General features: G+C 34.5%; 1 protein-coding gene across 1 annotated transcript; it reads right to left on the reverse strand.

The window, feature by feature from the left end:
* Positions 1–820: 820 nt before the first annotated feature.
* LOC106088219 (uncharacterized protein DDB_G0288805) lies at positions 821–10,465 on the reverse strand. Its single transcript, XM_013253633.2, has 3 exons — positions 9,933–10,465; positions 3,824–4,151; positions 821–1,937 (listed from the first exon to the last, which is right to left on the reverse strand). The coding sequence occupies exons 1-3, from the start codon at positions 9,941–9,943 to the stop codon at positions 1,800–1,802; spliced, it is 477 nt and encodes a 158-aa protein (XP_013109087.1). The 5' UTR covers positions 9,944–10,465; the 3' UTR covers positions 821–1,799.
* Positions 10,466–11,776: the final 1,311 nt, after the last annotated feature.

An 11,776-nucleotide genomic window follows, 5' to 3' on the forward strand; every position in this document is an offset into this window, starting at 1 on the left:
CCGAACTTAAGCTTTTTTACTTTTTACACTTGTCAATCTTAAGGGCACCAATTCTAGGTATTACGGCTCAAAATAAAGCATAGAAGAACAGTTTAGCCTCTTCTCTTCTATGTAAGCAAGTCCTAAGTAAAATATTCACAATTTTTGAAAAGTATTTAAATGTATTTTGAGTTTCTATTAAGAAAAAAGTTAACATTTGAAAACACAAACAGGTTTTTTTGGGGGGTTTTTCACATTTGTTTTTAAATAAATACTTTTACAATAAGGGACGCTCACAAGAACATAAAAGGCTAATAAAACAAAACAGACACAGGAAAAAAGGGGGAAAATGTATGTTTACGTGTCAATTTATCACCAAAAGTAGTCTCAATAATTCTGAAGAACTTTGGTACAAAAACAAATTAACACTTTATAAGTTGTTTAGGCTTGAGGAAACATAATTCACATAATCCATAGACGTTAAGGACCACTAAAACAAACTTTGAATTGGTTAAATAAAAAACAAAACAAAAAGATAAAACAGGAATGGTTTGCCCGGGAGCTAATGCTGGGGGTGCGAAGGTTGAAAAAGGAGTTTTTTTTTCATATATATATATATATATATATATATATATATATATATATATATATATATATATATATATATATATATATATATATATATATATATATATATATATATATATATATATATATATATATATATATATATATATATATATATATATATATATATATATAATAATTTAAAATTACATGTGTATGTACGGGTGAAACAATGTTTTTTTCTTCAAATAAATGAACCATTTCAGTTTTAAAATTATTGGTGTTTAAAGAATTATTCCATTCTGTATTCTTGTTTTTTTTTCATTTTTTTTTAAATACTAATATACTATTGCTTATATATCATCGATATATAAATTATATACAGGGTTTTCAAACAACAAGAAGGTATTTGCAGAAACAAAATGCTTTATCAACAGCATACAGCATGCAGCTGTATACGTTAATAGCCTAATTACATTATTTACTTCAATGGCAGTTTAAGGTATTACACATATGATAAACCTTTGGAGCAAAAACAAAGAAATAAATAAATGAAATGCTTAAAATCCAATAAAATGCTAATTAATTACATTTATATATGTATATTCATTTTATAAAAATACAAAAAACACTGTTTCGTGTATGAATAAAAGCATACATCATTCAAAGATGTACTTGGATGTTTTTTTTTCTACAAATTCTATTAAAATTAAAAAAAAAAATTAACACAAAAAAGAAAAACCATAACCTCAAGACATCGATCGATATGAAACCAAAGCAACAAACACACAAAATAAGTTGTTATACCCTGTATATAACTTAAATTTCTTTTAGATTATACATATATATATTATATATTTTGTTTTTTTTTTTTAATTTAAATGGTGTGTTTTGTTGTTGTTTTTTATCCTTCATTTTATCTTCTTCTTCTATGCAAAGTTAAATATTTTTTTTTGTTTGTATTGTAAAACGAAATGTTGCTGAAGATAATTTTCTTCATAAAAAGTTTCCTTTTTGTTTGAAATAGTTTTTGTTTTTCATTTTGTTGTCATTTAAATGTAATTATTGTTAAGATTTCGGTTTTCGTCGTAACTTCTTTCTCTATTCTCTGTATGCCAACAAACATATTCGTGTTTTTTTTTTGTCAAACATTTTTGTTGTTTTCTTTGCCATTAAATAATTAATGTTGTCTAAAACATATTCTTATTGTTGTGGTTCATATATAATAATATGTATGTTACGCTATGGGCTTCTTATTGATGACCATGCGAAGAAATTTGTATATTTTGAACCAGTCTCTGGCCCCAATACTCCTCCAAATTGAATGGCTTAAAATTTTTTAATTGATTATCAGAGTCGTTGTATCGAACAGAAGTACTTTGTTCACTGACCTAAAAAAAAGAAGAAAAAAATATGTAAAAAAAATTATTATTTAAATTATTAAAATTTTTAAGTATTATTATAAACTAAAATCAGTAGATTAGGTATGTCCGTGAAGATAAAGTTAACTTAAACTAGTAGAGACACAAACCAATTAAATTTTCAGCGTAATGTTAACACGTTAACAGAGCTCTGTTATAAAGTTAACAGCAAATATTTAATAATAACAAAACTATTTTAGCTCAAAATTCCGAAAACAAACCAAAATATATCAAAAACGCTTCAAATTTCCTATGTATTGAAGGAAAAAAGATATTGGCCACTTTCTATTGTATTTGCCATATCAGAGCAATTTCACTTTAGAGAAAAATGAGCCTACTGTGGCGGACTGAAAAATAGTGCGTCAGTCACCGCTTGGTGAATTCTTATATGGACAAAGGGCTTTCCAAAAATGCTTAAACCGACACCCTAAATATTGAAGGAAAAAAGATAATGGCCATTTTCGATTGTATTGGCCATATCAGAGAAGTGTCACTTTAGAGAAAGATGAGCCTACTGTGGCGGACTGAAAAATATTGCGTCAATCACCCTTGGGGATTTATTATATGGAGCAAGGGCTTTATGCTTTAACCAACCCCCAGAGTATTGAAGGAAAACAGATATTGGTCATTTTTGATAGTATGAGTCCGTCACACATTTCAGTCCGTCACATTGGGCTCATCTTTATCTAGAATAGCACTCGAGAGAAAAATTGTTTTATATATGTGATAATGGTAAATATTTACATAATTTTAATATTTTTTGGGAAATTTGAAGCGTTTGTGATATATTTAGGTTTTTTATTGTTTTGCTATGCGGAATTTGGAGCTAAAATTGTTTTTTTTTTATTAAATATTTGCTGTTAACTTTATAACAGAGCTCTGCTAACGTGTTAACATTGCGCTGAAAATTTAATTGGTTTGTGTCTCTACTAGTTAAAGTTAACTTTATCTTCATGGACATAGATTAGGTTAGGTGTTAGTGGCAGTCTGCCATCAGACTAAGACATTTTCATCCATAGTGATACCACGGAAACAGAAGAAGGAGATGTCTGCTAGTTCCTAACATTGCACCATCCAGATCGCTTTAAAAAGCCCAATAACTTGCGAAACTTCAAATCCGTTAAATCAGACAGGTTCTCAAAGAACTAGGTACATGGGGATAGCCTCATTCGTTCAAACGTTATCGTTGGCTATCTATATGAGCTGTATGACGACGATAGCATAGTTACACGCATCAAAATACAACGGCTGCGTTGGCTAGGTCATGTTGTCAGAATGGATGAAGAAGCTCCAGCAAAGAAGTCTTTTGAAGGCAAACACGGTAGTACACGCAAACCGGGAAGACCAAGTTGTGGGAGACACCTCGAAACTTGGTGTCAGAGATTTTAGAATGAGCGCAGAAGATCGAGGCGCTTGGAACGCTATTCAACGTTCGGCTAGTGGAACAAATATTCTGTCATAGCCAATTAAAGTAAAGTATCTGTTGAATGGGTGGACAAATATGGGCAGAATTACTTAACCCATAATCTTGTGAAATTATGCTAGTTTGACAGAAGTTTGGTCTACATACCAATAAAATTATGCCCTACAACTTACTTTATTTATTTTGTATAAACTCGGAGTCGACTTGTAAGACTTTATTTCCTTTGAAAATCGTTTAATGTTAGGGTTTTGATTTTGGACCTTTTTCCTGGAATTTAGCTTATCTTCTTTATAAAAGCAAGCAGTTTGCAAGTTTTTCTTTGAAAACAACAAACATTATAAGAGTTGATAGGATCATAAGTTCACGCTAATGTGTACAAAATTTTTGTATATGATTTATCTCACTGTCTACTACCTAACATTTATACACTTACTTTTGTCCAGGCTTCTCTTATATAGCGTATAAGCTCATCATGTTGTGTTATCGGTTCGCGGGCTGTTGATGTTATATTATTGCTTATATGTGTTGTAGTTGTATACATCGACGACGACGATGAAGAAGTTGTTGAATTATTTGGTAATGTATTATTGGAATAATGTGACGAATTATTTGTTGTATTACGATGCGTGTTGTATGAATTATGATTGTTTGAAGAAGACGAAAGGGATGATGATGAAGACGACGAGAGAGATGAATTTGAATGATTATTATGGCGTTGACCGCCTCCGCCTTCACGGCGATTAAATGAATAGCGTCCAGAACTGAAAATAAAGAATGGAAGATTATAGTTGATTAGTTCATGGTGCCAAAGCGGGGAATGTAAATTTGTTAAACGTCTATTAATATGTAATGGACAATAAATTCAATTAATTGATGTTAACACCATTAATGATTTTTTTCTACGAGTGTTTAATCTAACAGAGACTCAGATGCTGATACCCTTTCATTCCTTCACTTAGAAGAGGCGGTTTCTTTTAGCTGTGTTAATGTTGACGATGTTGCGATGGCTTTGGGAAAAATTAAGGCTAAGTCGGTTCCCTATCAAATTTTTAATACTTGTTGCCGTTTACTTCTGACTTAATTCTTCATTTATTTAATTATACTTTAATGACTTTATTTTTTTCATTTCATTTTATTTAGTTAATACAACTTGAAACCACGCTGTTTAATATACAAAATTTTTATATATAAAACTCAATTTGTGTTTGTTTGTTCCATGTAGACTCAAAAACGACAGAACCGATTACCTTGAAATTTGCACAGATTGTGTAGGTTGGTCTGGAAGGAAACATAGGCTATATAATTTTTTGATATCGGAAGGGGGCAGACCCTTCCCTTTCCCCAAAAATACTACCCAAAAATAAAAGTGTACCGATCGGGACAATATGGGACTCAAATTTAAGGTATTCAGGAGTAGAGTATGAATTTCATATTATGAATTGGGTCCATGTAACGCCCACAACCCAAAACACCCCCTAAAATAGGCTTATTGGACGATCATGACAATATGGGACTCAAATGAAAGGTATTCGGGTGTAGATTGCGGATATAGGCAGGAGGGAGGAACAGGCTTTATAATTTGTTGATATTGGAAGGGGGCGGACCCTCCCCTGTTATCACAAAAAAACCATCCAAAATCAAAAGTGGACCGATAATGACAATATGGATATCGAATGGAAGGTATTGAAGAATACAATGCGAATATGGTATTAAAAAATCGATCAAAGTACCCAGGAAGTCGCCCTAACCCCAAAACTTTTCCAAGCAGACAAATTGAACGTTCATTTCATTTATTAACCAAATATGTAATATAACAATATGGGGCTGAAATGAAAGATATTTGGGAGTAGATTACGAATCCGTCATGCAAAATCAGATTGAAGAACAGGGAATCACACCAACCCTCCGAAAACGCCTCAAATGGGCACATTCACCAATTATGACTATATGGGACTCAGTTTGTTTGTTTGTTCCATTGGATCAAAAATGGCTGAACCGATTTTCTTAAAATTTTCACAGATTGCGTAGGTCAGTCTGGAAGGATACATAGGCTATGTAATTTTTTATTATCGGATGGAGGGTGACACTCTCCCTTACCCCAAAAACCACTACCCAAAATCAAAAGTGGGCCGATAGTTACATGGGTATCAAATGAAAGGTATAAGAGACTAGAAAACGAAAATCGTATTAAAATTTTGGGTCCAAGTACCCAGCGGGCCGCCCCAAGCCTCAAATTAGAAAGATTTGGGAAAGTGAAGCAAAAATTTCATATCGATATTTGAGTCGAAATGTCTGAGGTGCCATCCCTCCCCTAAAAAGCACTTCTCATTTCCCTAATTTAAAAAAAAAAATTCGATCTCGGGGATGGGTTATTCGATTCGTTCGAAATTTTTTTGCACTCTTACAGTTACCTAAAACAAAACATGGTTTCTATTGTTGGGGGCCATCCAAAACCCGGCAAAGGGATATATAGAACAATCACGAAAATATAGGGCTCAAACGAAAGGTGCTTAAGAGAAAAAAACGAATTTGATATCCATTTGAAGAGCCATGTGCTTGGCACTCAAAAAGCCTATATATAAAAGCTATTTGGGAGTAAAGTACGAAATTTCTACTCATTTTTGGGACAAAGAACCTGGGGTCCACTTCACCCTCAAACAGAACTTATTTACCGATCATGCCAATATGGGGCTCATATAAAATGTATTTGAAAGCGAAGCACAACGCTTATATTTACTTTAAGGTCCAAGTGTCTGGGTGGCCACCCCACCCGCGAAATACCCCGTAATCAGGAAATATTTACCAAAGTGGTAATATAGGACTCAAAAGAAAAGTGGTAATATAGAACTCAAAGTTTTGCCCATGAACCGAGCTGGGGCAAACATCTCACACATCAATGAGTTCTTGACGATTCAAGTTTAAACTTAATGATAAAGACCTTTTTACAGCCAAGTTCGAACGGCGTGCCGCAGTGCGACCCCTCTTTTAGGAGAATTTACATGACAATGCATGGCTTGGTACCCCGCAAATTTCGCCAGCATTAAGAGGGGATAACCACCGCTTAAATTTTTTCGATGTTCTCGCCAAAATTCGAACGCAGGCCTTCAGGGGATATGGGCTACATTGGCACGAATTCGATATCCACATTCAGGAGTAATCTTTTCGAAAGGTGTTATCTGGTATCGAGAAATCTTTTAAGTTATTAGGAAGACAGTTGTATAATCTGCCAATTCTAACTTGAACTGATTTGTTCATGTAACCTTTGGCCATAGGAATGATAATCTGATTTCGTCGCGTACGACCAAAAATAAGCGAGTCTACAAGGAAACGTGGTGATTGCGCTTTGAATATTTTATGGAACAATATCCGACATCTGAAATTAATAAACTTTAAGAAGGAACATCCCAAAAATTGCTTGACATAAGGAGAAATATAGGTATAGCGACGAACTTAATACAGATAACGGAATACTCGATTTACTGCAAGTTTAAGACCTCTAAAGTCTTCAACCGTAGTTGCACAAAAACCTCAATACTATAAAGGATATGTGGCATTATCTCAAAGCATGTACAAGTTTCTCCTTTAATGGAAGTGGTAACATTAGATCACAGTTGTATATCTGGCGAAGTGCTACATTATTTTGATTAACTACGTTTTCAACCACCCACAGAATTTCAGATTGTGTACAAAATCAATGTCCTCACCACTATAAGTCAAATTCCGTTGAATGTCGGGATGAGTAGAGAAAAGTAAAGCCTTAGTCTTAGAAGCATTAACAGATATGCTCAGTTTCTTTCCACCTGGAAAACTGCGCGTATGGTGCCATTACCTAAATAATTCTTCCTTCTCAATTCTTCCAGTTCTTTCTAAGGTTTTTAAACATATTCTTAAGGAGTAGATAATGATGAATACCAGACGAAAGACCTTACATTCCCAATATGCCTTTCAGAGGCCTTCCTAATGCTGTTAACATATGTGAGTTACTATGCCATGTAAAAACTTCTCTCCAAAGAGTTGTCGCACTCCGGCACTCTGTTCTGGCTTAGCTTTAAAATGGAGGCCCCTTATCATTGAGCTTATAATACTTAAATCGGACTGCACTCATTGATATGTGAGAAATTTTCCCCTGTTCCTTAGTGGAATGTTCATGGGCAAAATTTGCATTTGCCTTTCGCTCGGGTCACAGTACCACTTCTATGTTGCTACTTCTTACTGAATCCATTAGGAATGGTATTAATAATGGTAAAGTTCGTGCTCTTCTGTCTCTTGACTTGACGAAAGCTTTTAACTTTATTTGCTTCAGGACTATAATTGCAAAGCTTAGAAATCACTTCAACTTATCCAGATCTGCCTGCAAACTTGTAACGTCGTACATGTGTAGCAGAACTCAATTTGTTGAGTTAAATGGAATAAAATTTGGAATTATTTCCTTTTTTCTGGTGTGCCACAGTGTTCGGGTTTTGAGCTGAAATTTTGCACAGAACTGTATTTCTTCTATACGCAAATTACGTTCTTGAATGGGCCAAATCGGACTATGTATGGATATTGCTGCCATTTCCGGTCATGAGCTCATAACAGCTGCATTTATTGTCCTATTTCGAAGAAATTTGGCACAGTGAGTTGCACTAAGTGCTCCGCCATCCAACCCGAATATGTGTATACCAGGCCACATCTAGATATTGATGACATATGGACCGATATGACGATTAAGGGTCTTAAGCCCACAACAAGCACATTTATTACCCAATTTCGCTGAAATTTACGACAGTGAGTTTTATTAGACCTATCGATATCTGAAACAAATATGGTCAAGATCGGAACATATTTCTCTATGGTAGCCATATAGACCGATCTGCCGATTTTGTTTTGGGCAAATCGAGTGTGAAAAATTTGGGGGCACAAAGAAATCGAAAAAGTTTTGTGGGGCGCCAAGCAAATAGGGTTGGGAAGCCCGGATCTAGAGTATGTCTTGATTAGATCTATGCTAAAGAAGTCATTATGCTATTGAAATGTACATATTGATCATTAATAAGATTACAATTGCGCCTAGAATTTAAAAAGGATAGTCGAAAAACTATTTTTGGAGGATTTTTATCTTCTATATACAGAAAGTAATTAACAAAATTTTGAGCGGAATTTCAAAACGGTGCTGTTGTGACCAGAACATTTAACGCTTTCATTAAAAACTACTTACTGCATAGACAACAAACATTTGTTTCTTTTTGTCACTCGATTCGTTCGCCAATTCAATGAAAAAAACAGTTTTTTGAGTTATTTTTCGAGGTCGTTATAGCTTAATTGAAAAAGATTTAATTTTCAGGCTCATTTTATATATAAAATATGTTAAGATTCAATTAAAAAAAATGAGTTTGACGAGGATCACTACCTCCACATAAAATTGTGAAGGTAGCAATCCAACCAGAACAACGTCTTTGCATTGGTCATTGACAATGCCATCATTAGCAAGTGATCATGGTTCATCAGCACCAATATAAGTTCAGTTTTCCTCCTCGGCCCATACTATTTACCCACACTAGCCCTGGCAAATTCATTGGCATTTAATGATATATGATCCCCGTAATAAACACCACGAAATTAGTTTGCCTTTCCCATTAAGCATCGAAACTTAAAAGCAAATATCAAAACATCCCATTAAATAAAAACTAGACGTGTAACCATAGATTTAAACGGCCCTACTCTTTAACGATATCTATACAATTTCACAGCTATGAACAATGACAAATAAAACAATTATTATCATCGTTGTCCAGTCATCCCAATCAGCAGTTGCAGGGTGCGCGTACACTAACACCCAACACCCTCAAAGTGCAGTAAACAAAACCTGTTTACTTGCTTACATAGTACCAAGCAAGTAGTATATAAATATTATGTGTGGAGGAATGGAGTAGCAATTGGTTGGTGGCGATGGTTGTGGTGAAAGAGGTGTATCCAATCAATAAAATTACATGATCGCTAATATTTGATGCTAGACTAGCAAGAGCTGCATATGCAGCACCTAAATGTACATACAACACACATGAACTATGATGAGCTCAGCGAGAACAACGAAAATCTGCAAATATAAGGAAAGTGAGAAGAAAATAACAAAAACCAAAAGAAGGCGAAAACAATGCGTTGTGGGAAACCATTACAAGGTCTATTGAGGATTTATATGAAAAAATACAATTACCATCACCTCTTACACTCTAATTATAAATTAAACACAAATGTAAATGAACCCCCCCGTATATAAACAGACAGACTGACACCAACAGCAAAATGGCCCTAATTTTAAAGAGAGCTCGTTCGTTTTGCAGCAGTGGCGGCGCGACGATGGCAGCAAGAAAATATATAAAAGACCTTGGCACAATTTTCGTTCCCATTTATTGGCCGTCCGTCCGTCCGCTCTTGCGAACGTGTAGATTAACATGAACAAAAATTAGAAATGCTTTAATAACGCCACGACATCCATACGATAGCGCATCAATAGTTTACCCCATTTGAGCATTTCGCAATGCTCCCTTTTGAAATAAAACACTTACCCGCGGTCCATTTTTGTAAATGTTGTGTTTTGGGTTTGTTTGTTGATTTAGTTTGAGTTGATAATTCTGCTCAAAACCAGACACGCAATCTTTCTTTTCCGTTGCTTATTTCCGCGTTTGCTATATTTTTTTGTTTTTTGCGATACTTCCTATTTTGCCGTTTCTCCTTATGATTTTGTGATTTTTTTTTTTTTTTTTGGAAAATCTAATAAAAATTTTTGTCAGCGTTGTTTATTGCGAATAAAAATGTCTTTGTCTGTTTAATATTTTTCTCCTATCCCAAGAAGACTTGTAAGGGTGTATGAGTTGGTATAAATGTATTTGTGTGTGTGTGTGGTGTTCGACGGGGAAATGCGGCCTTTTTCAAAGAAATATTGATTTTTTTCCTTGGAACAATCGCAACTCCTGTTTCCCAATTATTGATTTTTTGCAAGAAAATTTAAGGTTTTCTGTCTAACTATCTCCTTTATTAACAAATTCACTCGTTTTATTTTTATCCAACAATTCACCAATAGTAAATGGAAGGAATTTCGATTTTAGTTCACAATCGATTTTTACATTTTTAATCGGTTCTTTCTAGCGACAGTAATCGAGTTTCAATGTTTGTTGTTATCGTATGGATTGTAATAACTTTATGATGAATCGTTCAAACGTTAAATTTTATTTTTTTGTCATGTTATAATTTGTTACTATGCAGTGCAAATCACCATCACTATCAAGATATATTCAATGATTAGTGCAACTCTGATTTTGGGTATGTTACTACTTCGCGCCATTTTTCGTTGTTTATGTGTTCTGGTTCTTAACTATAACACATTTTTCGCGAGAAAAATTTTATTCACCTGTTTACGGTACACTACCTGGTAATGATGGCACTATCACTATCCCGTACAATCCCATGGCAGCCGGTTACACTTACTGGATTGACCCGATGGAGTTCTTCATCGGCAAGGGTTTCCGCCTCAGTGTATAACACACTTCTGCAACTATTTCGTACAACTTTGCACTGGAATTCCATCTAGCACATGTGACTTGTTCTGGGTAGAATTAAATAAAATTATTATAAAATAGTTATTATTATTTAACACCAAACATATTTAATTTTGATACTATACAGTACAAAATATAAACAATTCAAACGAAATCTTTACAGTACAGTGCTAAAATATAACAAGTAAAAGCGTGCTACGTTCGGGCGGTCCAAATCTTATATATCCTCCAGAATGGATCGATCGCATTTGTCGAGTTCTTTGCCCTGTTTTTTTTTTAGGTAAACAAAGGATAATGTATAAGAAATCGGTTTATATGTGAGCTGTATCAGGCTATAGACCCATTCATACCATATTGGACACGTATGTTGGAGGTTATGGGAAAAGGGGTTGTACAAAATTTCTTGCAAATCGGATATGAATTGCGCTTTCCAGATGCTTAAGATATATATTCGGGAGATCGGTCTATATGGAAAATTTCGGAGGAGAATTGGAGAAGAATTGCGACCTCTAGTGGCTCAAGAAGCCATGATCCAAGACCGGTTTATATGGCAGCTATATCAAAACATGGACCGATATGGCCCATATAAGATGGACCGATATGGCCCACCTACACTAATAAGTATTTGTGTGAAATTTAAAGCGTCTAGCTTTATTCCTTCGAGAGTAAGCGTATTTCGACAGACAGACGGACGGACATTTCTAGATCGACTTAAACTGTCGTGACTTTATGTGGTCTTAGACCAAGATTTTGAGGTGTTACAAACGTGATGACGATATTAGTATACCCCCATCCTATGGTGGAGGGTATAAAAATTATGTAGTCGGCGGTGCCGTGCCCTACAACAAAGCACC

The sequence above is a fragment of the Stomoxys calcitrans genome, chromosome 3 (genome assembly GCF_963082655.1).
Source record: "Stomoxys calcitrans chromosome 3, idStoCalc2.1, whole genome shotgun sequence".
In the NCBI taxonomy this organism is placed as follows: domain Eukaryota; kingdom Metazoa; phylum Arthropoda; class Insecta; order Diptera; family Muscidae; genus Stomoxys; species Stomoxys calcitrans.